The following is a 26,681-nucleotide window of genomic DNA, read 5'->3' on the forward strand; positions in this document are numbered from 1 at the left end:
CCTGTATGTACAAGTGCTTCAGCATTTTGGATCAACTGAAGGTTTTTCAGGGATTTTTTAGGGCATCCTGATAATAACAAATTACAGTCGTCCAGCCTAAAAATAAATCCATGAACTATTTTTCTGGAATGACTCTGAGAAAGGATATTGTACGGTTAGGGGTTTTAAAGATATTAGAGATATTGGGAAAATGGAAGAAAGCAATCCTACAGATTTGTTTAATATGTGCATTTAAAAAACATATCCTGGTCAAAAATGGCTCAAAGGTTCACAGTGTGAGAAACCATATCTCCAAGATGTATAGGGCTGAGTACAATAATTAACCTTAATGTGTAAAGAGGACTCTCCATTTACATTAACAAATTGGAGTCTATCAGATAGGTATGATTCAAACCACTGCATTGCAGTACCTTTAATACCTTTAAAATGTCATAATCTAATCTCTGCTCTAATAAAATGTTATGGTTGAAGGTAATGAACACGGCACTGAGGTCAAGCAGGACACGCACAGAGATATGTCCACTGTAAGAAGCCATATGACGATCATTTGTAACCTTCACTAAAGCCGTTTCTGTGCTGTGATGAGCTCTGAAACCTGACTGAAACTCTTCAGTTCCTCTGCAGATGATGAGCTGGCTAAGACAGCTGGGTCAGTGATGGCTATTTAAGTAACAGTTTAACCACTGCCACCTTGAAGGCCTGTGGTACAATTATTAGAGATAGGTTGATAATATTTAAGATTGAAACATTAATTAATGCTCTAAATAAATATCAATGGTACTGAGAGTAGCTGTACATAATGTCACGTCTGTAAAACGATTGTGGTTATTATTGAGCTGATTGGTGGTGTCGTTGGGAAAATGTCTTTATGTTGCAGAAAGACAGGGGTATAAGACCAGGCTTTTCATTTTAAGATGTGAGGTAACCATCTTGAACACATCATATTGAACACAAGGTATTTCTTTCATTTTTTTAAATGATCAATATGACATATGGGCAATTTATCAATGTATTCCTTTAACAAATTGGAGCTTTAGTAGCACATGGAAGAGCCATACACAGCCACAACAGCCTGGCACCTCCTCCTAATGCTTCCTTTCACCAGCTTGGTCACACGCTGCTGTGGGATGGCATCTGTCGTGTTGTGTTTTGTTGTGAAAAGACAAAAGTGCTCAAAGTATAAGTGTTCAAAATTTATTATTAAATAGTTGTTATTTCAAGTTAATTCTACGATTCCTAAAAATACCTTTTCTGTCGTTCAAGGAATCCTAGAGACAAATGATGCCGCACCCAAATAGTAAACAGTTTATTATGTGCCATAAAAACTCAATACCAATGTGCTTGGTCAGAAAGTCGAGAGAAGACCGTGGCTTTAGACTTGGCTCCTCCTATTTGTCTTGGATTTTTCCCTCAGGTCATATTACGCCCTGTATGGCGTGAACTTTTCACTGTAATATTAAGGCAACTCTTCCCACTTCCCCATGGCAACCATCTCTTGTCCTCTGGTCAGACCTGAGAGAGAGGACTTATATAGGATTTATGGAGGATTTATAGAACACTGGAATAGCAATTGCTGGTAATGTTAATGTTCAGCAATAGTCTGGCAGGATCAACAAGACAATTATGTTGCTATAATGTGCAAAACCAGAGTTACAAATGATTAAGGTATAAAGAAATATTACAAGATCTGACCTAATAAATCAGCTGATGATTAACAGAACTGATATTCATTCCCTGTAGCAAAGGCCATCTGTGGTAAAATTCAAGTAATTTATTTTCTAAGAATTGAAGTTCACTTCTTTAATATATAAGTACAAGATTGCAATCTTTAGCTCTAAAGAAAAAAATCAAATCAGGATTTCTAAATTCGTTAAAAACTAATAAGGCACCATTTAAATGTTGCTGATAGATTTCAGTGACAGGGATATTGCTTGAACCAAGGTCCATTGTCACAGTCCTACATTTTGACCCTCCAACATTTACATGCTGTTCTATTGCAATGCATTAAAACAGCAGAAGCCAACATGGGGCTAAGAAATTCACAGTTGCAGGAACCCAAAGTGCAATTATTTCAAAATAAAAAAAAACTGAGGAAAAAATCTGAAAACGCTTTCAGTTCATCCTATTTTGTATATTGACACTTCTTAGAACAATTACACATCACACTCTGATGTTTTTTGTTTTGGGTTTAGTGTCATTAAATCCAGCATTTTAATTTATGTGCATGTTTTCAGTTTCTGTTACTAACATTCTAAGCTTTAAAATAATCTATTAGACTTGCAAGGTTAGATTGCCCCCCCTAGTGTCTAGTCCGAGTCTCAGTCACATTTCCCACCTCAGCACAGTCATGCAGCTCATGTACTTTGGAGGCAGGGCTGGACTGGGACAAAAAATCGGCCCGGGCATTTTGACTAGAGACCGGCCCACCAAAAATGTGCCGTCATTCAGGGGTAAAACCGCAAAGGATTCTGGGAACTTGTGGCAAGAGGTACTAGCGCATGCAGGCTTTCAATTGAACTCAGTTACACAGCGATAAAAAGAAACACAAAAAATGGCAAGAAGCTGTTGTATTATTAACTGCAATAGCCGGTGTTGTGCCAAAAAGTTATTGCTCGTATTTAAATTGCTATAAGTAACTTGTTGGGCTATAATATGTGAAACATATGTCAAATGCATCCCTCATGGATGACATAAAGTCATCTCTCTCTCCTGCTCTTCTGTCTCCTCTGTCACGGACTTCTCCACTTTTGGTGATAAATCAGCCTGGTGCAACATGTAAGGATTGGCACAATTTGTTAAGATTTTGAGGACTTTGAGAAACTAACCTTAAGCATAAAATAAAATTTACTATCAGTAACTTCATAGCACCCGCCCAGCAGTATATAAGCTCCGTCATGCTAGCTAGTACGCAGTACCAGTTATTCTAAGCGACTGTAAAAAGTCAGCACAACGAAAACAAACTACAACTAAACTTGGTTTATATCTGACACAGATGGACTGCAGGTCATAACTTCTTGCCTGAAGTTCAGTTCCTCTGCCACTATGACCGGCGGCCGCCTCGGTCTCTCCTCCTCTTGCCTCCCCTTTCCATACCGATGGCCAGTCCAGCTATGTTTGGAGGTCATTCCAGCTGCCATGTTGATCCCTTCTGTTCCATAGATGATGTTTAGCTGCGTCAAAATGCTGGAGACTTTGGTTTTTCTGGAATGTTGCTGATTTTTTTTCCATGTTGTCCCGTCTTGAAATGTACTTCATCAGTACATGTCGTCCTCCCTCCTTTTTTCTGAAAAAGGACAGACTTCATAACACCACTAAAATAATTCAGCATATTCAGGAGAGGCAAGAGCTGCAGCTTGAGCTGGGGCTTTTTTGGTGGTTGTGAAGGAATCTTCATCGTATAGGCTATACAGTACATAAAATCAACCCCATCTGATTTCAATGCCACCCTAGAAAATGTATCTAGATCTGCCCCTGGTTTGCTATACAATGTAGCAATGAGCTGATACAACCTTGAGTTCTGGGATTCCAACTTTGCTACCCACCTAAACATTGTTGCAGACCAAAGTGTTCACACTTCTAGTTGAGGTTGTGGCTTCACTCACCAAACAACTACTCACACCAGCTCTCAAGTGGGTGATCTTTGAACACCCGTTTGTTTGCTGTTAAGGTTTAATGTTAGGGGGAATACCTGCTTTCATTGCAAGGGATAAAGCAGTGCTAAATGGAGTCACTGAATTGAATCTCACCACAGTATTGGCGCTGCTTTTGATAAATATATAATGGCTTCCTGTGTGGTACATAGCATCTAAGAAGTACATCCAGTATTACAGCACGAATTAGCAGTTATCATATCCACTTATAGTTTATGGATGGAGCTTGATAACCAAACCTCCTAGGCTCAGATGCCACCACAATGATACCACCCATAGGTGAGTGAAGTCCTGTTGTGAAGTCTTAAGGTAACGTTTTTGATCCTGACATCTTGAGCTTTTGGAAGGCTGTGAAACCACAAGCTCATTGACTAACAACTTGATTGGCTAGTTGTTAGACTGGACAATCCTACTTTTTCACACCTGTGATGACCATAATTTGCTAATGAGAAGCTCAATATGACCTGAAACTGGAGACTAACACATGGAAATCATTACAAGGGTATTTACTGAGGTAACAGAGAGGGAGCTGAGGGCAGTTTTCCTGCAACTATAAGGGTCCCTGCTGGTCATTAAATAGAATGCAGGTTTAAGGCACTTCTGTATTGGCTTCATCCATCTTTTGTGCTATATATGGCAGTGATGAGTGAAAATCTAAGCCAGAGGCTTCAACATGCAGACTCCACATATCAAAGGACTGTTGTTAGAGTGTGATGGAAACTCACCACCACGGGACCACTGATCGTGGTTCCACGTCCATACCCAGACTGATTAAAGTGTTTCTAAAGGCACAAAGACCTAGATAATGCTAGTCAGATGGTTTTAATATTGTGGTAGGTCTTAAAGCTTTGTCTCTAGAATTCAAATTTGGCTGCAAACAGACATTTCCAAAACGTATATTTTGTTATGAACTTCACTTTGTTTATTTTTTTTATTCCACACTCAAAGGAACCAACAAATAGTCAGTGAGCCACAATTTAAAACACAGACACATTTTATGAATAAAAACCAGACTGGGTTTTTGTTAAAATTGTTACATGGTAGACAAAATTCAGAAAATATGAAATAAATAAAAGTGAAACAAACAATCAGACAAAATGTTTTGTCGGCTTCCAGACGTTTCTCCACAGTCTCAGTTAACAATATTCACATTTGACATCAATACTGTTGATAAATGAACACAAAGTAAGTTAATAGGTGACATTATCAATACGTCTAAATGAGTGTACAAGTGTGCATGTCCACAAACGCATGCAGGTGTTTACAGGTTAACTGGCAAAATGATCAATCAATTAAAAAAAAACTTTTTTTTTTAGTTTTGTGTTGACCTGCAGGTCACATAAATGCTATATAAACCAAGGTTATGGGGGTGGAAACGTCTGCAATATCATCAGTAGGGTAATATGTGATTAAAGCTAACTCTTGTTTCTACTTTTAAGATCAACTGACGTGACAATAAAGTACACCTTCTTCTTCTTCTTCTTCAAAGATACAAAAACGACAAAGAAACAGAAGTTGTGAGTAGGCGAATACGTCGACTTGTAGACCAACTGTTCCACTTAAAAAAAATCTACACCTACAAACCACAGAGCCATGCCGTCCCTCTGCTTCCCACCACCATGCATCACATTTAGTTTGCACTAACACAGAGGTCAGACAAAATCCAGTACACGACATCTCTAGTACAATGCATGCTCTCATGTTTTCACGAGTAATTTTTTGCAGATTTGTTAACATTGCATGTTATTTGTTGAGTAACTAGCACAGGTGAACGTAAAAACAAACAAACAAACAAACACCCCCCCCCCAAAAAAAAAAAAAAAAACAACCAACAAAAAACAAAAACAGGTCAAAAGTTGTTTCTCTGTATAAAGAAAATATGGTTTGAAGAAAATATTGAGATAAACACACTGCCAAGTTTAGCTCGGTCAGAGGTTCCCAACTTTTTTGGTTGCATATTTCTACTTTTTAAAAACATTTTAGCTTGTCTGAACAGTTTATTTAATTCCTCAAGAAATAAAACAAAGAGTTAACATCAACACGCTAACACTCTCACAGTGGCTAAACAAAATGCTGACATTATTATTGTAGAGCAGGACAATTTAAAAAATAAATTATTGTATAACATTCTGTTTCATGATGATCGGGTGGTTTTGTTTATTTTCAACTAAATTATATTTAAATTCAGGGGGAAAAAATTAATCTAAAGCTTTGCTAGTTACTACATGAAGATAGTGTGGCTAGCTCGATGCTAACAAGAACTTAAAAGCTAATTAGCTTAACACAGAGGTGGCAGTTAACAATAAAATTGATATTTCCAAAAGAATCTTCTGATTGTGTGTTTTTTAAATAAAAATGTGTTAAACCCATTACACTGAATAATTAGAATTCTAACTTTGGCTTTAAAATGCTAATATCTACTAAACAAACTTTCAATTGGCAGTTTTATCATTAAAAATGTTTCTTCTTGTTTCATAAATCCCGTGTATCTTTTTCCTTTATAGCAGTAGCTAGCCCAAACTCCCACCCTACCAGTCTGTGATATATTTAGTTCTATTTACAATATTTTTATATTTTAACTTAGCTGAATTAAAAATTTAATGAATTAAAAGATAAAATTTTGTTGCATTAATGGGAAGCTAACGACACTAGCAAAATATCTGCGATGATGCTTTTTTTTTTTCCAGGCTTCTGTACTTGAACGTTTGCCAAGTAATCACCTCTTTTGTCATTTTAAATACCAACATTTCCAGTCTATAAACTGACTGATACTCCTAAGCTCTTGGGCTAAAAGCAACATTGAAAGAAAGTTTAAAAAAAAAAAAATCAAGTTGGGAACCACCAAACTGCAACCATGGTGAGACCAAACCGGGGTTCACAAGGGTACGTTAAGTGCTTTAAATATTGGTTACACACACTTAAAAGTGGGGCCATTGTAGGTAGCGTCAGCATGCAGGTCAAGGAGAAAAGAAGCTGCCACAATACAATAAGTTTGACATCAAATTAATTGCCAAGTGCATTTTTGGAGTTTTACTAAGATACGAGCAAAAAAAAAAAAAAAGGGAAACCAGCTTGGACTGGACTTCCTGTCGTCCACACCACCACAACAGAAATGTAAAACCTCCAGGAGTGTGAGAGATTGTGGTTGGATTGAGCTGGAACGCAATGGCACAAAGAAAGCAGCAATTTGTAAAATTTACATATAATAAAATAACGCCAAGGGTAGTGTTTCCGTTTGGTTCGCCTCTTACGGAAACACCAACAATAAAAACCAGGATAAAAAGACCACAGTATACATGATACCTCAGATACGTGCCTCCTGGCTTTTTTAAGGTATGAGAGGCACATTATGATAAGAGGGGAGTACAACTGTGCACAACACAGGTCAAAGGCACAACACTGGACAAAAACGAAGGGAATCAACACCCAAGGTGTTTCGAATGGGCCAAGAAAACCACAAGGGAGGAAACAAAAGTGCTTCTGAATGACATGTTTGGGCATTTTTAGCAGTATTTTTAGCAAGTCTAAGGTACCATTTTTCCCCAATGCAATAAATTATTTTTCCCCATGCTTGGTACAACATAATTGCATCAAATAAATTCTTTATACAAAGGATGGATTACCAAAGGGGTCAATGCCAGTAATAGGTGTCTGCGATAATGACAGAGCGCTCCTCAGCTTTGATTAAAATGTGAACAACATGATTCTCAGTTTTCCTTCTGATATGTGCAAATATGGCTCAAACTTTGCATCAAGTTGCTCACATGAACGAGCTGCATTTACCCCAGATGGTGAAATGATTAGTCACTGACAGAATAAAATAAATATAATAATTAATTAACAAATGTGAGTCACTGATGGAGCAGAAATAGAATATCGCTTTTCAGTGTGAGAATTAGGTGCATTTCTTCATCACCTGTTAGTAAAATTGATTTTCTTGCTCATAAGCAAATGAACGAATACTGGCTGAAGAGTTACTGATTATTTGAGTAAAAAGGATTGAAAATGGGCTCAAAGGTGAGAGGTGGGCCATCTGAAGCCAAAATGTAAGAAGTGAGATGTGTGACCAAGAAGAAGAAAAAGGTATTTTGCTATTTTATTGGATTTTTCTTTTTAAAATAAATGTGACTAATTACCCAATTTTGATAAGGCCCATGAACCCATTTTGAACCATCTGGACTCCAGAAATGTTTTAAAATTTTCATTATGTGATAAACTACAAATTAAGGAAGCACCGATCCAGTTCCAAACCAAACTATATTCAATTTACATAAATATGAAAAAGAAAAAGCAGAAAACTGAAAGATCAGTTGTCCTTTCTGCTTGATAAGTGACTTGATATCCAATTGTGTCAGATTAAAGGGGACCTACTGTGCTACAGTGGTGGGTTCTATCATCAAGCTGAGTTAAAGTTTCATGAAATGAGGTGAGCTTATGTACAAGTAATCCCAGGGAGCCAAAAGTTCAGTTTGTCTTTACGAGAGGCAGCCAATCAGACTAGAGTCCAGGATCCGGGAGCTAAAGGAGCTTGTTTCAGTTCAATGATGAGCTAAGCGGCTGAACCAAGGCCCAAATGTAGGACAAATAAGGATTAGTCTGAAATGTGACTCATGCATAGCTCAAGAATAAAACTCTAGAGCTAAAATGGCCAAAACAGATCCCCGTTTATTTTCTGTCAACTGACAAATCACCGTTTTCGCTTTAGTACGAGCCACTTCACTTGCACATGTGCACAGATTAAGGCTTGACTTATACTTCTGCATTACAATTTTGCTAAGCTGTTGTTAGCATTCACAGCTAGTGTGGTTTCTTTCTATGCCACTAATAGTTTACTAAAAAAATTTAAAAAAGCAGGCAACTGACACTGAATTATTCAGGCAGGTTACTTGCTCTTAGATTAGCCCTGTAACCCCCATAACCCCATTATATGCATTACCTTTGCAAAAGTAATATACTCTATTATTCACCACCAAGCAGCTGTTACAGTGTGGAAGTATAAATCAAGCTCACATCCTGGCCTGTGTACAGAAGATTTCTATGTTGTTGCAGTGTTTTTGAAAGTGTCAAAAACAGCACAATAACATATCAACATAATGTTAAGCACAAGAACAACACACTTTAGCCAAACTACTAAGGCTTCGCTCTCGAGCTCATGAAAACTGAACTCACTTCCCGGCTGGCAGCGTTGTTTACACAGCGTATAAAACTCAGGTATCTCAGGGCTTTAAGCGGTGAGCGGTACAGTTTAGCTTGCGCCACGGTTGCTACAAGTGCTGCAGAGTGTAAGACAACACAGTCATTTTGGTGTGGCAACAAGAGGCAGCTGCAAAGTGAGTGAATATTGGCAAAGAGAATAGCACGAGGCCCGAGAGGAGAGGGGTGCTTCAGGGTTTTGAGGCAGCATACAGTCTGGCCACAGTCCAACCTCCGCCACGCTTTACTTGGACAAATGACAATGACAGTAGTTTTCCTTATCCCTAATTACAATTTTAAGATATGCAATAGTTTAAAGTTGGATATTTAAGAGAAAACTTACCGGTGTTATCTTCTTTTTTCTTTGAGGAACACTACAGAAAACGTGCAGCTGAAAAACTGGTGATATTTCAGGATGAACAGAAAGCAGAGAGGCACTGCATACACAAATTCACACCCGTGTAAGCGGGTGGGAAAACTGATATTTTCTCCATTGTTTAAATAGACTCAACCACCAGAATATGTAAATATATCACAACTATGATACAGAAATCAATAATTACACCATTTGCATTCAATTTTTCATATAATTTCATCATGTAGCCTATATAGATTTATATAGATTCCTCACATGCCTTGACAAATTGTACACTAGTGTAGGTAAGTCCGTTTTTTAGTCATGTATGTTCTTTTCTTACAGATCAAAAGGAGCCACTGGAGACTTCTTGGTTCGCGGAAAAGATGCCGCTCCAGGTTAGCTCATAATGAGTGATCGGTCCGTGCATCATCCGCCTGCGACTGCTCCGTCTCGGGCTCCACCTGCAGAGGAGTCGATGCTCTCTCGGTCAGTAAGTGGAGTGTTTTCATTCCTTTATGTCCTTTGAGAGTCCTGAGGAGGTTTCTGCTAAATCAACAGAGCCAGATGTGTAAGACAAGAGGAAATATCCCGTCTGATAACGATGATGGAGATCCAGAATCGAGGTGGAGATGGAGACGATGATTCCTGGTAGCTCTGTCCGTCCAACTGAGAACAACAAGCCTGCATGCTGACGTCGTAGCCTGCGCTCCTGTCACACTGTCCAACAAAAAGCTGCAACGAGGAAAAGCCCTGAACCTGTCGTCTCTCTTCCAAAGTGAAGAAGAAGAGACGAGACGACAAGCCAGGGTCACGTTGCAGCACTGAAGGATTGTGGGGGATGCCAACAGCACCCGCTGTGGAAAGGCACACCAGAGGAGAAGGGAAGGGGCGGATGATCATGATGATGACAGTAAAAGGTGGAAGGGGGTTTATGAAAAGTGAAGAAAATGTTCGACAACAACGTGGTTGTTGCTGATAAACTGTTGTTAAGCTCAGGATCTCTTCACATCCGCGAGCCTCGCTCCTGAAGGATCTGCGAAAGGCAGACAGGAAAAAGACCACTTTCAAACATTTAAACAAGACGTTTAAGAAAAAGCAAGAAAAAAAAACAACACTTTGAATTTTGAGGGTTTTTTGCAATAAAAAGGCAGTGTTAGCAAACCCTTTTTCCAGATGAAGTCACAGGATAAAAGTAATTTAGTACACTAATTAAACTGATATAAAAAGCAGTGGTGTTCAGGTTCCTGCACAGACAGCATTCTCAAATCTTTGCTTTTTCCCTTCAGAAACTATGTGTCACATTTGCTGAGACATTTAGGAGAACAAAGAGAAGGTCAGACAGACTGAAATGTTGTAATCCAGTAAATATTTCAGCAGTCAGTGTGCTGTACTCCACTTTTTACAACTTTCCACTCTCTATGCCATCGCTTTATCCAGTACACTATAGTATTTTTACTGATATATTTAACATATTTTTAAAATAATTTAATCCTCTGTTGAGCCAGTTGTAACAAAATTTCATTCCTTGCATACTTTTTCATAATGAATGCAGATGCAGAATCACTGCTTGGGGTTTTCGTCCAGCTAAAATCTGTCCAAAACAAACAATTAGTCAAAGCAATCTGAGTTTCCTTTTAGCATTAGCTTCCCTTTTTCAGCCAGAGCATAGGAAATTATTTAAATTGTTATTCGCTGAGGGAAAAGCCTGGACACCATAATTATGGATGTGAAACTGAGGATGCAGCACGCCAGTATCCTGATACAGATTTGTAAATCTGAATCATACCCTGCTTTATCACCTATTTTTGTCTAAAACAGGAACTAATTTTCAAAAAAAGCAGCATGTTGGATTTAATAAAATATGAAACTAATGATTAACAGCATTAGATTACTTGGAAAGTTAGTGGATCAAGTGAGAAGTAGAAATCGTTTCCCGAAAGACTTGTATACAACGTAGACTACAGGAGTGGCCCCCTGCTGGTCATTTGCAAGAGTGCATGTTATAAAAAAAAGTTTATAATGAATACTTGGTCGATAATGCTTTATAGTTGAGAAAACATGCTTTCATTGATAAATAACATCTGGTAAACCAACTCAGTTCCATAAAAAAGACACAAGAGGAATGAATGAAATCCGAGTCTTTGCACTGATTTCATGGATATGATCGCATACATGAAAATAATCTTGCAGATCTTGTTAACTCACTGTTAAGCAGGTAAGAACTACGAAGATAAGCGATACCAAATGATTTGAACACAACAGCAGCGGGTCAGTAAAGTTCAGAAGGTTCTTGACTTTTGTGGCATCCTGGCTGCCAGCACACAGACTATTTCTAGCTGAGCTCATCCATACGGTTATATTTAGCTCCTGTATTTGTTGTAGCGTAAGCTTCCACATTAAGTATTTAATACAGCACAATAAACTGAGCTACGGTAAAAGTATAACATGAACTTTCCACCAAGTGAAGGTCTCAAACTTCAGAAAATGCACTTTTTCATACAGATGCATTTTGACTTTCAGAGAGGCTGCTTGTGAAAAACACCCAAATGAGCAGAAGCCACATGAGATGGTAAGGTCCACTCTACCCAGTCTTATCCAGCATGGACTGGTTTATGGTCCAACAGTCAAATATTTTCATTAGGAAGGTTCCTCACTGAGTCAAGTAAAATGGAAGTATAATTAAATTCTACAAACACTAAGGAAGGTGCTTCAGTGCTACCTTTATTACCCATGTTGTATCTACTGTAGTTCGGGTTAAGCACTTGAATTGAGAGGGGGAGGATTACACAATTCAGTTGACCAAACCGAAAAATATGAGATTTTACACACTGAACCTAAAATAAAGGCAGAAGTTATACTGGCGCATCTCTTCAGCAGGAAGTGAAAATAAACTATTCAAGTTTTATGTCATGAAACATGTCTAGAATGGATGTTTTAAATTAAGTTCCCAGCACATAACTTTAATCTCTTAGACAACACTGTGAGTAGCTTTTGTCTCTGGGTTTAGTCAAGGATGGTTTCAGGCCTGAAGAGAAAACTGTGGATGTAAAGCGCTACAGACCAAGGTGGAGCAGTGTGGACGTTGTATGTAAACAAGATAATAATTATAAAAATATGTTTCTTATTATTTTGCTGTAGCCAGCTTTTAAAAAAATAATTTCTGTTAGTTCTTAGTTCTGTTACCACAGGATGGGCTAAGAATCTTGCCCTGGTATTGAAAATAGCATCGATTATGGATCATTTTCCAGGGTATCGGAATTAAATTTGAAATTCAAGTATGGACCCTAAACCATCAGGTCACCGTGCTGAGACTGACTGATGTTGACCGAGCCCAGGTTGTTGGCATGCTGGATGCTGGCAGCATGCCGGAGAGAAAAGAATCAACAGCACATCCAGACACCTGTGTAGGCTGTATCTCGCAATAAGTGTCTTGCATACAGCTTTACTGCACTGCCGGTCGTTAACATCCATTTAAAAACACAAACGTATTGTGGGATGCATTTAATTCCACTTAATAAGCTGTTTCACTCCCTGTTCTTTAAGATTACAAACTAGATAATGAAGTAATAATTTTCCACCAGTGATCCTCTTTTATATGAAACATTTCATGGGGTGACGTATCCACGATGCGCTCATTTTTTGCCCATCTTTGGGGCACTGTGGTTTTAACACAGCAGACTCACATCAACAACATCTGGCCACATTATTAAGGAGTCTAGCGTCAGAGCAGTTAGCTTCTCTCTGAGCTCATTAAAACCTCTTCAGATCTTTTAGTGACCTTGTGACATTTTCTATCGAGTCATGGGAAACTTATGGGCAAAAGGAAGTAGGATTTAGTGTTTTGGACGATTCAAGTGCAGCTTTGGTTCCTACACATGGATCCTGTAGCTTCTGTGGCTTATAAACTGGGTTTTAATACACAAACACGGTCCTTCGCTGCAGTTTGCAGGAGATGTTCAGACAGCCTGAACAACGGTATGAAATGTCGACTTACCTTGGCCTTCTCGGTGGGCTCAATGACGATGCCATTAGTGGAGTTGTTGAGTTCCCGGGAAACTACACACAGAAATTCAGCCTGGTCCTCATTGCCATAGTTATATGAGGAGCCGATGCTTATAAGCTGAGGGCGGAGATGGGCAAAGAAACAAAAGATCCGGAGTTAAAAGAGAGCCTACTTTTCCAAGACGTTTCACACTCTGCACCTTTTCAGTCAATAACTTGTGTTTTTTCCATTTAATTTAGTTCTACCATGCTATTTACTTTTGGTTGTTGTCGTTTTAGAGAAACTGTTGAAAATGTCAGAAAAACAACAACAACATAAAAAAAAAACAACCCCTAATCAAACAAAGAAATATTCATTATATAAAAAAACAAAACAAAAAAACAACTGAATGATTTTAAGTTTTCCTATTTTGAATACTCAGCCTGAAAAAAGGGATTAGATACAATTAATAAATGACATTTTATTTGCCAATATAGACTTACAGCGATATTTCAGCACATATATCACTGCATTTCTGTAGTCTGTTCATGACCTCTTTCTTTGCCCTACAGCAAGGATGGCCACCCTGCAACTCAGCTCCTGTGACTCACTCTCGCTTTGACAAAAGACTTGATGGATATCATTTTGGAATTTTAACTTTTTATTTATTTAACTTACCCTGGCTACGGTTTCCAAAGATGTTAAAATCACTGGGGAAACTCAAAAACAAAATAAATCAGCAGTCTGTGGACAAGCAGGTGTGCCTTTACAGCCAAAGCCGCTGGCTTATGCTTTGTTTATGGTGACCACATTGGCTTTGTTGAGCACCAACTGTGACATGCCGGTGCTTGAGGGTGGTTGAAGATTAAACATTTGCCCCTAGCAACTGGAGGATGCCAAGGGTTTGCCAATCGGTCTCTAGACGAGTGTGACTGAGGCCTTCAGGTTATTTTTCACAAACATGGATAGAGCTCAAAGTTTCCTGCAGAGCTTCATAGCAACTGCTTCACAGTAGGCCTAAAAGTGCTACTAGTTCTGTCATGTTTGTTGGTAATTTAAAAAAGGCAAATGAGTTGTGTTATTTTAGCTCTTTAAATTTAATAAATGCAACAAATGTGGTATTTTCTATTAAAGTTAAAAGTACCAAATAGTCATAATCAGACCTTTGCGGAGTAGTCACATGTGGCAATGACTAGAATTATTTACAGCTATTACTAATGTCAGGGGTTTAATTCATACTTACTTTCATTATAAGGCTCAAAGATCTTTTTTTTTTTTGTCTTTTGAAGATCAAAAAATTGATACAGGTTCATATTGATAATACATGATTACTAATATAGAGGAAACTACAAGGTGACAGAGTCTGAATGCATACAGATTCAGGTCAAGACCAAATGAAGTACTTTTAGTATCCATTCCTGCTCATGATTAAAACATTTTGTGCCCCAGTCTTTCCTGTGTGGAAATAAATACCTGACAATGTGCTGGCATACATCTCAGGGCAAGCGGAGCTTAAAACTGCAGCGTCGAATCAACTAAAGCGTGAACTAAAAGATGACATATATTTTAAAAGCTGCATTTTCTGCACCTGCTCAAACTTCCAACCGTCCGACATAGTTGAGACCATCTGCGTGAGTTCCTCCTCTTGGCACTGTAGTACTCGATACACATGCTTCACAGGGCCCTGAGGGACACAGCAAAGGCACGCAGAGCATTACTGAAAAAGCATCAACAATCTGCAGGCAGGCACACATTTTGTTTGAACACTTTACAAGTTACCTGGGTTATATTTGCACTGGAAGAAAGTCAGCCACTAAGACTTATTTTGGTTTCGTTTTGTTTACCTGAGATGTCCGGTTCTCGTTGTCCCGTATCCTCTCTTTCACCAGCCTCACCAGGGAAGCAATGTTGTAGAACTCGGCTTCCTCCAGAACGCCTGAAACACAAATCGAATGAATGTGTTATTTGGTGTCTGAGATGCTGCTCACTGACAGCTCTGCATTATGCTTTTGCTTTTTACCTTCTTCTGCCAGATTCTTATCCATAATCAGTTTTCCATGCCGAAGGTAATTCAGGATAGGGCCAAAGTACGTGGGGTCTCTGTCGATTAGATATGCTCCTGTCTCGTCCTGCAAGAATTAACAGGTTCCAAGGAGCAAGTTCCATGTTAACAGAGGAGCAAGTTCCATGTTTTGTTTTGTTTATTTCTATTAAATTTCCATATTTTTTTTCTTTAACGTTGAAGTTCGTTAATGTAAAATTTGCCATTTTTCGTGTAATTTTTTCTCGCAAATGTGGGACTAATTTAGAAAATTTAAATTTTTAAAACTGAAGCGTATCGTCCTTGTGCTTTTACCTGCAGTAGTCTATAAACATTTTGTACAGGGCAGATGGGTACTACTGTGGAAATTGATTTTTCACTTTTTAATTTGTGCTTTTACAGTTTAGTGTTCACGGTTTTTGTGTTCTTTGCGTCCCTTTGCTGTGTGAACCTGTGTTGTATGTATTTGTGTTTTTCTGGCGTCCCACTCACCTTGTCAGAGTCCAGGTCCGGGTCTTCCTGACACAGGCGGAACAGGAAAGATTTGGGGTCCCTGCACAGCGTCTGTTTGGTGGTAATGAAGTAGGTACCACCGACGTTAAGCCGGACCCAGCGGGAGCCCGGCTTGTCCACTGGCTCGGACGGGGAGCTGGGATTGCTCTTCACCGGGAACCCAAACACCGACCTTCCGCCGCCGCCGCCGCTACAGCCTGACACCCCACCCGGGCTGAGCTGGCTGCTCCGCGGCGGAACAATGAGGGTGGGCGACGCCAGGCGCACCGAGCCCCGGATGTCGCGGTGCTCGGGCTGCTCTATGGTGCCAGCACCGGTAGGTTCCACAACATGCAGCTCAGCCATGTTTCCTCTCCGTCTGAAGAACCAGTCGCACAGCCGCACGGTGAGCTAACGACACACTGCGGGGAAACAGCCTCCCTGAACCGCCTGGTAAACACACCGAGGATATTTTTCTCCTTCTGACGGGCTGCCTGCTCTCATCGGGGCGTTGCTGCTCGTAGTCGACCGCCTCCACCTCCAGGCCAAGAGATTAGGACACAAAAACGACTATGAGAGGCTGCACAACAGGAGCAGCATCGCGTTTAACCGTTTCTCCAAAAGCTAAATTGGTCATTCTCATCTATTCAAATGTTAACCAGAGAAAAGGCATTTCTTCCGGGTTGTAACGTGATTACTGTTTACTTCCGCCGTGTCACGGCTTTTCAAAATAAAAGCGAATTCAGCATGCAGAATTATCAAATCAAAAATCAAATCAAATCACTTTTATTGTCACATCACATGTGCAGGCACACTGGCACAGCACATGCGAGTGAAATTCTTGTGTGCGAGCCCCACAAGCAACAGAGATGTGCAAACACAACAACACAAACGAGCAAAATACAAGAATGGCCAACCTGAAACTAATAAATATATGTACAATATATAATAGTGTATGCATTTCTGGATGTGTATACTAAATATTTTCCTACGTGTGTGTGTGTGTGTGTGTGTGTGTGTGTATACACATTTTTACAAATTAAATAGTAAAAAAAATAAAATAATAATAATAATAATAATAATAATAATAATAATAATAAAATATACAGAGTTGAATATGTGCAAAACAAGTGGCATTTATATACAGTGTGGAGTGCATAATGTTAAAGTTCCAGTAGTGAAGCTGAGGTGTCTATGACGTGTTCAGCAGTCTGATGGCCTGGTGGAAGAAGCTGTCTCTCAGTCTGCTGGTACGGGACCGGATGCTGCAGAACCTCCTTCCTGATGGAAGCAGTCTGAACAGTTTATGGCTGGGGTGACTGGAGTCCTTGATGATCCTCCCCGCTTTCCTCAGGCAGCGCTTCCTGTAGATGTCTTGGAGGGAGGGAAGCTCACCTCCAATTATCCGTTCAGAGCACCGCACTACTCTCTGGAGAGCTTTGCAGTTGTAGGCGGTGCTGTTGCCATACCAGGTGGTGATGCATCCAGTGAGGATGCTCTCAATGGCACAGTGATAGAAGGTCCTGAGGATGCGGGGGCTCATGCCGAATCTTTTCAGTCTCCTGAGAAAGAAGAGGCGCTGCTGCGCCTTCTTCACTGTTTTGTTTGTGTGTACTGACCACGTAAGATCCTCAGCCAGATGTACTCCAAGGAACCGGAAGCTGCTCACTCTCTCCACAGCAGCGCCGTTGATGGTGATGGGGGTGTGTACTTCTCTGCACCTCCGGAAGTCCACTATCAACTCCTTTGTCTTTGCGACGTTGAGGGTGAGATGGTTGTCTTGACACCAGTGGGTCAGGGCGCTGACCTCCTCCCTGTAAGCCGTCTCATCACCGTTGGTGATAAGACCCACCACTGTAGTGTCGTCCGCAAATTATTTATTATTATAGAATTATTAGGCAAATTATTTATTTTCCTTGAACGGGCATAAACAACAGAATATCGCTTTAAATTCTGTTATGTAAAGGAAGGAGACCTTAGCCGTAATTATATACAAACCAATCATACTTATGTGCAAGAATGGGGCTTTTATGAACATTTTTTGCTGCTTTAAAAAGGAGCAATATGAAATACGAAATCTAAGGTTAAACTCGGAAACTATATTTAAATAGTTATGAAACAATCACAAAGTACAAATGAAAGCCCTAAAGAGTTAAATTTTTAACTTGAACCTCTCATTTACTCTCTTAATTGCTATGGAAGCACTAAAGGTGTACTTGGTAAGGTGGAAATAATTAGGATGGGGTGGACAAAAACAATGTGGGAAACTGGAAACAAATACAAATCTTAACATGACATGACTATATACACATACGTGTTATATGTACTATTTTCATTTTATGAACGTTTTTTCTGTAATGATAAGTGGAGTATTTCTGATTCATAGAAGACCAAGGTTTCTTTGTGTAAACACGATGTCAAATTAAACTTGGAGCGCAACTAGAGTCCAAGTCTGTCAAACAAATGAGAGAAAAGGAACTGAAATGGAAAAACCACATGAACCACACAGGATTTGTAATGACCTTTAAGCAACCATTCAGGACTTTTTTTTCTTTCTTTTTTTTTTTACAGTAAAACAAAGACATGGCTTGTTTTTTTTTCTGCTGGGAGTGCTTTTACTGCTCACTCAGCAAACTAGCTTTCATGGGAAAAAAAGGAATTGAGATTATGAGATATGGATGAAGTCCATGGGAGTGAGGGAGAAAGAGGTTCTCATAGTGTTGATGATGGTATTAACTTCGGCTAATCTTGAATGGTATGGGACAAGGGGTGAAATGACTCCTCAACACACTGTTACTACCAGCAAGGCACATATCACAAAAACTCCTTTCACATGTAGCTAAAGGCATTTCCTGAAGGTCAAGGAGTGATGCGTCCTCGTCGGGGATTCGAACCCCAATGTCCCGCGTGACAAACGGGGAGAGTCATCACTATACATTTATATAACAGCGCCACAAGACCATAGTGGACAAAAATATATTGCATCCGTAGTGGTTTAGGACTCCCATAGAGAATGAATATGAAACAGTTGAGGGCCGTTTAGTAAATCTAGTGTTAAGTAAACAATTCAAGCGAATATGTCCTAAAGTGTACGTGATGCAGTAAGAAAAAGAACAGCGTCACGTCCATTAGTAGCAGTCCTCGTTAGTATAGTGGTGAGTATCCCCGCCTGTCACGCGGGAGACCGGGGTTCGATTCCCCGACGGGGAGGCATTGCATTTTCGTTCTTGGAAATGTTAAAAGTTAGACTGCACATGATGGGAACGCCCCATATACAGAAAGGCACCATCAAATAAAATGTATTATAAGACATCCTAGATCTGAATTAATGAAATATTCTTATTAAATACTATGTTCTTTATACAGTTGAATGTACTGACAACAAAATCACACAAATCACATTTCCTTTTCACTCTTGGAAATGGTAAAAATTACACTGCACACCATAGGTCGTCAACTATTTTGATGTTTCAGGGGTTCCTTTAAGACGCTAAGGAGTAAAACAATATTAACACTCATGACAGTTACTGATCTTTTCTAAACTCTAAACTTTAATATTCTGGCGCTGTTGAGAGTTTATCTATTATACGTCAATTATGTTTGTTTTGGAGGGTTTGTTTTTACGTTGAGGCGTCTACTCATTGTAGTCTCTTTGCCCGCTGTTATTTACACGTTAAATTCGATACACAGAAACACGCGTGCACAACTTGAAACGTATAGTGGACATTATTGTGGCCACTATTTTATTATTATTATTACCATTATTATTTCTGTCTGGAAATGGACCAGTTTGAAATGATGAATTACAGATGAGTGTAAACGGTTTTATAATGCCCTCAATGACTCTTTTAACCACTTATCATATCAATATCATTACAATCCAACGATTTCTGATTTTGAGGTTTTTTGTTTGTTTTATTTGCTTTTTCGTTGATGGTAGAGAACTCTACGTTGAGGTATCTAGTCATTCTAGTCTCTTTGCCCGCTGTTTACACGTTTGATACACATAAACAGCCGTGCACAACTTAAGGTATCGAAACGGGGAAACAGCGACACTATCCCATAGTGGACATCATTGTGGCCAGGATCGGTACTGCAACATGAAAGTTGCTGAGCACCTTCCTCGTTAGTATAGTGGTGAGTATCCCCGCCTGTCACGCGGGAGACCGGGGTTCGATTCCCCGACGGGGAGACATTTCCTTTTCACTCTTGGAAATGGTAAAAATTACACTGCACACCATAGGTCGTCAACTATTTTGATGTTTCAGGGGTTCCTTTAAGACGCTAAGGAGTAAAACAATATTAACACTCATGACAGTTACTGATCTTTTCTAAACTCTAAACTTTAATATTCTGGCGCTGTTGAGAGTTTATCTATTATACGTCAATTATGTTTGTTTTGGAGGGTTTGTTTTTACGTTGAGGCGTCTACTCATTGTAGTCTCTTTGCCCGCTGTTATTTACACGTTAAATTCGATACACAGAAACACGCGTGCACAACTTAAAACGTATAGTGGACATTATTGTGGCCACTATTTTATTATTATTATTACCATTATAATTTCTGTCTGGAAATAGACCAGTTTGAAATGATAAATTACAGATGTGTGTAAACGGTTTTATAATGCCCTCAATGACTCTTTTAACCACTATCATATCAATATCATTACAATCCGACGATTTCTGATTTTGGGGTTTTTTGTTTGTTCTTTTTGCTTTTTTCGTTGATGGTAGAGAACTCTACGTTGAGGTATCTAGTCATTCTAGTCTCTCTGCCCGCTGTTTACACGTTTGATACACATAAACAGCCGTGCACAACTTAACGTATCAAAACGGGGAAATAGCGACACTATCCCATAGTGGATATTATTGTGGCCAGGATCGATACTGCAACATGAAGAATATTGTGCACCTTCCTCGTTAGTATAGTGGTGAGTATCCCCGCCTGTCACGCGGGAGACCGGGGTTCGATTCCCCGACGGGGAGGCATTTCTTTTTCTTTTCGTTCTTGGAAATGTTAAAAGTTAGACTGTACATGATGAGAAAGTCCCATATACACTGCTCAAAAAATAAAGGGAACACAAAAATAAGACATCTGAATGAAGGGGAGGCATTGCGTTTTCCTTCTTAGAGATGTTAGTCAGACTGGACACCACTGGAAAGGTTCTCAACTATTTTAATGTTTCAGGGTTTCCTTTAACAGACTAAGTAATAAAATAATATTAACACTCATGACAGTTAGTGATCTTTTCTAAACTGTAGCCTCAAAACTCCTCCTGGACAACGCTTGGAGTGCTCAGGTAGGATAGAAAATTGCTAAGTGCTAAAGAGTCAAAGTAACAGAGCATAAAACACAGAAAAACATGAAGGAGATTTTCCTGGCCTGGTCGTTTTATAGCAGATAACCTTAAAAATATTCTGCAGTAGAACAAAAACTGAAGAAAACCACGAATCAACATATAAACATTATGCTGCTGAAGTGAAGCAGAGCAAAGTTACAGAGGTTTGATTAGAGACACAGCTAAGCATTCTGCAATTTCGCATAATTTTAAAAAGTTTAAATTTCCTCAGTACTGAACAGCAGAACTGAGACTTTCTTGTGGGAAGTCAGTTAAATTAAAAACAAAAACACAGCGGCGGACAGCGCTGTACATAACGGTAGACTTGTGCGTAATAAGCAAGCGAATAATGCAGAAAACAGAGATTTTTAAATGGGGAAACTGTTCTTGAAGTACACTGAGAAAGGAAGAGAGGTGTGCATGAAGCGTCATTTTACCATGGTGGAAGCAAAACAGCAAAGAAGGAATACATGACGATGTCTATGTGAAGCGAAATATGAAGCGTAGTTTGGATCTTCTTTTGCTGCTGGTTCAGTCAAATTTGGTTGGAGAGAGACAAAGCCTACAGCTGCAGAATCTAGCACAAAAAAGATAAACACAAAGCGCGGACCGCCAAAGCAACAGAATCTGTGAGCTGTCGGCTTTCAGCCATGACGGCGTTTGGGTGAGGAATCACTGATTCCGATGCGTAGGCGGTCTGCACTTTGTGTTTGTGTCTTTGTGCAGAATCCATGTACCTGCTCTCATTTCCGTTTTCAGCTGTTTGGTGGTTGTTGAAATGAGTGTAAACGGTTTTATAATGCCCTCAATGACTCTTTTAACCACTTATCATATCAATATCATTACACTCCAACGATTTCTGATTTTGAGGTTTTTTGTTTGTTTTATTTGCTTTTTCGTTGATGGTAGAGAACTCTATGTTGAGGTATCTAGTCATTCTAGTCTCTTTGCCCGCTGTTTACACGTTTGATACACATAAACAGCCGTGCACAACTTAAGGTATCGAAACGGGGAAACAGCGACACTATCCCATAGTGGACATTATTGTGGCCAGGGTCGGTACTGCAACATGAAAGTTGCTGAGCACCTTCCTCGTTAGTATAGTGGTGAGTATCCCCGCCTGTCACGCGGGAGACCGGGGTTCGATTCCCCGACGGGGAGGCATTTCTTTTTCGTTACACTTCACACCATGGGAAAGTCCCATGTACACTCAAAAAATAAAGGGAACACAAAAATAAGACATCCTACATCTGAATGAATGAATGAAATGATCTTACTAAATACTATGTTATTTACATAGTTGAATGTGCTGACAACAAAGTCACACAAAAATTATCAATGAAAATCAAATTTAGCAACCCATGGAGGTCTGGATTAGGAGTAACACTGAAAATTAAAGTGGAAAAACACACTAAAGGCCGGTCCAACTTTGATGTAATGTCCTTAAAACAAGTCAAAATGAGGCTCAGTGGTGTGTGTGTGGCCTACACGTGCTTGTATAGAATTATGTTTCTTTTGGAGGGTTTTTTGCTTCTTTCGTTGATGGCAGAGAACTCTACATCGAGGCTTCAATTTAATACACATAAATAGGTCTGCACAACCTAACGTATCAAAACGGGGAAACAGCGACACTATCCCATAGTGGACATTATTGTGACCAGGATCGGTACTGCAACATATAGATCATTGAACACCTTCCTCGTTAGTGGTGAGTATCCCCCCACCTTCACGCAAGAGACCGGGGTTCGATTCCCCGACGGGGAGGCATTACGTTTTTCATTGTTCTGTTTGTTAACGTTTTCGATCATGTAAACAATACACAGGTACATTTAGGAAATTCATCATTTTCCCTTTCTTTATAGTTCAAGAAGGTCATATCTTTATAACTCTTTGTGAACTGCTTTATGTTTGGACATAGCTTCAATTCCATATTCAAACTGTTCCACAGTTTCGCTCCATGCACAGAAAAACAAAAGCTTTTTCTGGTAGTTCGTACCTTCACTTTTTTGAAGTTACAAAAACCCCTTAAATTATAACTTACTTCTTTCCAAAAAACATACTCTGAATATTACCTGGCAGTTGATATTTGTTGCTTTGAATAGAATTTGTTTATTTTTTGCTTTGAATAGAATTTGTGCAGTTTGGAATTTCACTGGATCAGCAAATTTCACCATTTCAGATTGCAAGAATAGTGAGTTTATATGATCCTTATAACCTGCATTGTGGAAGATTTGAACTGCTTTTTTTTTTGAAGAGTAAAAAGTGAATGTAATGCAGTTTTATAGTTATTGCCCCAGACCTCTGCACAATAGCTTAAGTATGGTGAATCCAGTGAACAGTAGAGAATATGAAGTGATGTCCCGTCTTATACCCGTTTTGCCTTGTTTAGGATTGCAATGCTTCTTGATACTTTGGAATGAATATATCTTACGTGAGCTCTCCAGTTAAGTTTTTCATCTATTATTACCCCCAGAAATTTATTTTCACTGACTCTTTCAATATCAACACCATTTATTTATTTAAACTACTATTTCCAAATAACATAATTTTAGTTTTATTCAAATTTAATGATAGTTTGTTTTTATCAAGCCAGAACTTCACTTTACTTATTTCATTAGTCATATCATCCAATAAATGTTGCAGATCATCACCAGAGCAGAAGATGTTTGTATCGTCAGCAAAGAGTACCATTTTTAATACTTTGGACACTTTACAAATGTCATTAATGTATAAGTTGAAGAATTTTGGGCCCAAAACTGACCATTGTGGTATACCACAAGCAATGTCCATACTAGAGATGGACCGATCCGATATTACATATCGGTATCGGTCCGATACTGACCTAAATTACTGGATCGGATATCGGAGAAAAATAAAAAATGTAATCCGATCCATTAAATATCACGAAAGCAGCTCACATAACTTGCGACACGCCGTAACTCACCTCAGAACGTTAGCACGTCGGAGCAGTATGCATCACGTGATAGAGCGGCTGTGGCATGCGGGACTGGTCTGGATAGCATTTGGAGCTTCGCTACCAACCCAGCATTTCATCTCCGACAAAGTTATCCCCGAGAGAAGTAAAGCAAGTGTGTAAGTCCATCTCTGAATGTTTGTAAAGCATTCCTGCGTTAAGCTTAACAAGCGACTGCCTCTTCTTGCTGCTACTTCAATCATGAAACTGCTTAATGATCAGCTGATCGGCTTTTCTGTCGCGAGTCCATCTCTCTTGTTTGTTTTTGGCCCACTTTGCACCAGAAAGAGGAAACCAGCAGCTGAACAACAGCAGCACATTTAAGCTTGATAAGCTGTTGTTAGAATTTATTTAATATTACTTTCTACACCAGGATTTTTTTCTACGTAGCTGACGCTGGTAACTGTGCAGGGGCGGATCTAGCAAAGTTTAGCCAGGGGGGCCGATAGGGCATTAACAGGGAAAAGGGGGCACAAAGACATACTTTTCTTTCTTATTCTCATTTAAAATGTCTAGCTTTTAATAAATAATTATCTGACACCCAAAGTTTTAATTTGATGTAAAATGAATAGAAGTCAATTACTGTATATAGTGACTATTAAGTCTAATATATATACCCTAGTAAGCTATAGTACTTTTTCCTTTGGGAAGGTATCATTTGTGCAGTCTGCAATTTTGTTGAAGAAAGATGTTGAATCTATTTAATATTTCTTGAAAAATAATTGATTTCTGTGCATTTTTTTTCACACTGCATCAAATTAAGGTTGATTACGTCGATTAAGCATCATGAGGTGGAGCGTGAGGGGTGGTTCCCTATTTTTTTATTTTTTTATTTTTGTTGTTGCTGGGAGTTGGAACCCTATTAGTTAGGTTGCTTAATATTTACGCTAAGTACTCTTTAAAATACCAGAATAGGGAGGATGGTGTAGGTTTAAGTTTATTAGATTGATCAGTATTGCTGAAATATGAAAAAAAAATTTTAACATACAGGTATAACAGAATAGCTTTAGTGTAGTTGTTGTTTTAAACTTGAGTATGAACTTATACAAAATGCAGCAATCGTGGATATTATTGTGGCCAGGATCGATACTGCAACATAAAGGGTGTCAGGCACCTTCCTCGTTAGTATAGTGGTGAGTATCCCCGCCTGTCACGCGGGAGACCGGGGTTCGATTCCCCGACGGGGAGGCATTACATTTTCATTCTTGGAAAATGTTAAAAGTTAGACTGCACATGATGGGAAAGCCCCATAAACACGGCTCAAAAAACATAAACGGAACATATAAACAAGAAAAGATCTTCATCTGCCACTCATCTTGTTGTTCTTTCTGCTTGCCTTATCACTATGGACCACAGAGCTTTCAGTTGTTCTGCTGCTCGGCTCTGGAGCTCACTTCCTTTAGCCTTAAGAAATATAGATTCCCTTCCCTTATTTAAGTCAAAACCTACTTGTTTAAACTGACTTACTCGCTTTAATACAGATTTAACTGTCAAATCGTGTTTTTTTGTTTTTGTTTTGTTTTTGTTTTTTTGTTGTTTGTGGTTGTATTTTCCTGTTTTTTGTATTTTAATTTATTAGAATCTATTTTAATCTACTGTTTTATTGATGTCGTTTTCTCTTTGTAAGGTGACCTTGGGTTTTAGAAAGGCACCCTCAAATAAAATTTATTATTATTATTATTATTATTATTATTATTATTATTATTATTATTATTATAAGACATCCTAGATCTGAATTAATGAAATATTCTTTTTTTTTTCCTTTAATGAAATATTCTTATTAAATACTATGTTCTTTATATAGTTGAATGTGCTGACAACAAAATCACACTAAAAATTGCAATGGAAATCAAATTTAGCAACCCATGGAGGTCTTGATTAGGAGTCACACTCAAAATTAAAGTGGAAAAACACACTACAGGCTGATCCAACTTTGATGTAATGTCCTTAAAACAAGTCAAAATGAGGCTCAGTGATGTGTGTGTGTAGCTTCCACGTATGACCTCCCTACAACACCTGGGCATGCTCCTGATGAGGTGGCGGATGATCTCCTGAAGAGATCTCCTCCCAGACCTGGATTAAAGCATCCGCCAACTCCACCACAGTCTGTGGTCCATGGTCCTGGTGGATGGAGTGAAACATGATGTCCCAGATGTGCTACCTTCATGTTTTTAGGGTTTTTTTTCACAGACTCAAAACTTTTCCAAGAACAGAGCTTTGAGTTTTCAAGTAGAATAGAAAAGTGCTATATAAGAACTAGTCCATTACCATTTACCTTACCCTTTACCATAAACTGTTTCCCATTCATTCTCTATGGGAGTGCTATATTTTTGTCCACTTTAGTCTTCTGGCGCTGTTGTGATTAATAAATGATACGTTAAATATGTTTGGTTTGGAGGGGGTGAGGGGGGTTGCCTCTTTCGTTGATGGCAAAGAACTCTACGTTGAGGCGTCAATTTAATACACACAAATAGGTCTGCACAACCTAACGTATCAAAATGGGGAAACAGCGACAACATCCCATAGTGGACATTATTGTGGCCAGGATCGGTACTGCAACATAAAAGTAGTTGGGCATCTTCCTCGTTAGTATAGTGGTGAGTATCCCCGCCTGTCACGCGGGAGACCGGGGTTCGATTCCCCGACGGGGAG

At 39.1% G+C, this 26,681-nt stretch overlaps 1 protein-coding gene and 6 non-coding genes across 7 annotated transcripts; 6 read left to right on the forward strand and 1 right to left on the reverse strand.

The window, feature by feature from the left end:
* Nucleotides 1–4,626: 4,626 nt before the first annotated feature.
* kctd2 (potassium channel tetramerization domain containing 2) lies at nucleotides 4,627–16,396 on the reverse strand. Its single transcript, XM_086304395.1, has 6 exons — nucleotides 15,717–16,396; nucleotides 15,204–15,312; nucleotides 15,028–15,119; nucleotides 14,772–14,867; nucleotides 13,196–13,321; nucleotides 4,627–10,234 (listed from the first exon to the last, which is right to left on the reverse strand). Exons 1-6 carry the CDS (start codon nucleotides 16,080–16,082, stop codon nucleotides 10,205–10,207), a joined length of 819 nt encoding a protein of 272 aa, XP_086160521.1. The 5' UTR covers nucleotides 16,083–16,396; the 3' UTR covers nucleotides 4,627–10,204.
* A 2,458-nt stretch (nucleotides 16,397–18,854) lies between these two features.
* trnad-guc (transfer RNA aspartic acid (anticodon GUC)) lies at nucleotides 18,855–18,926 on the forward strand. Its single transcript has one exon. It is a non-coding gene; the product is annotated as a tRNA-Asp (tRNA).
* Nucleotides 18,927–19,836: 910 nt separating this feature from the next.
* On the forward strand, nucleotides 19,837–19,908 carry trnad-guc (transfer RNA aspartic acid (anticodon GUC)). The gene has a single exon. It is a non-coding gene; the product is annotated as a tRNA-Asp (tRNA).
* A 722-nt stretch (nucleotides 19,909–20,630) lies between these two features.
* On the forward strand, nucleotides 20,631–20,702 carry trnad-guc (transfer RNA aspartic acid (anticodon GUC)). Its single transcript has one exon. It is a non-coding gene; the product is annotated as a tRNA-Asp (tRNA).
* Nucleotides 20,703–22,144: 1,442 nt separating this feature from the next.
* Nucleotides 22,145–22,216, forward strand: trnad-guc (transfer RNA aspartic acid (anticodon GUC)). Its single transcript has one exon. It is a non-coding gene; the product is annotated as a tRNA-Asp (tRNA).
* A 2,929-nt stretch (nucleotides 22,217–25,145) lies between these two features.
* trnad-guc (transfer RNA aspartic acid (anticodon GUC)) lies at nucleotides 25,146–25,217 on the forward strand. The gene has a single exon. It is a non-coding gene; the product is annotated as a tRNA-Asp (tRNA).
* Nucleotides 25,218–26,609: 1,392 nt separating this feature from the next.
* trnad-guc (transfer RNA aspartic acid (anticodon GUC)) lies at nucleotides 26,610–26,681 on the forward strand. The gene has a single exon. It is a non-coding gene; the product is annotated as a tRNA-Asp (tRNA).

Source organism: Aulonocara sp. 'chitande type north' Nkhata Bay, linkage group LG8 (genome assembly GCF_057382095.1).
Source record: "Aulonocara sp. 'chitande type north' Nkhata Bay isolate Kocher_YH1m ecotype deep benthic linkage group LG8, A_spYH_male_GT1.1, whole genome shotgun sequence".
Lineage (NCBI taxonomy): Eukaryota > Metazoa > Chordata > Actinopteri > Cichliformes > Cichlidae > Aulonocara > Aulonocara sp. 'chitande type north' Nkhata Bay.

Excerpts from the sequence above, each read along its gene's own strand:
- kctd2 (XM_086304395.1), bottom strand. The coding sequence starts at position 16,082 with ATGGCTGAGCTGCATGTTGTGGAACCTACCGGTGCTGGCACCATAGAG. Across the intron at positions 13,322-14,771 it reads ACGGTTGGAAGTTTGAGCAG|CTTATAAGCATCGGCTCCTC; the intron begins GTGCAGAAAATG and ends CTCCGCCCTCAG. Across the intron at positions 10,235-13,195 it reads AGCCCACCGAGAAGGCCAAG|ATCCTTCAGGAGCGAGGCTC; the intron begins GTAAGTCGACAT and ends TGCCTTTCGCAG.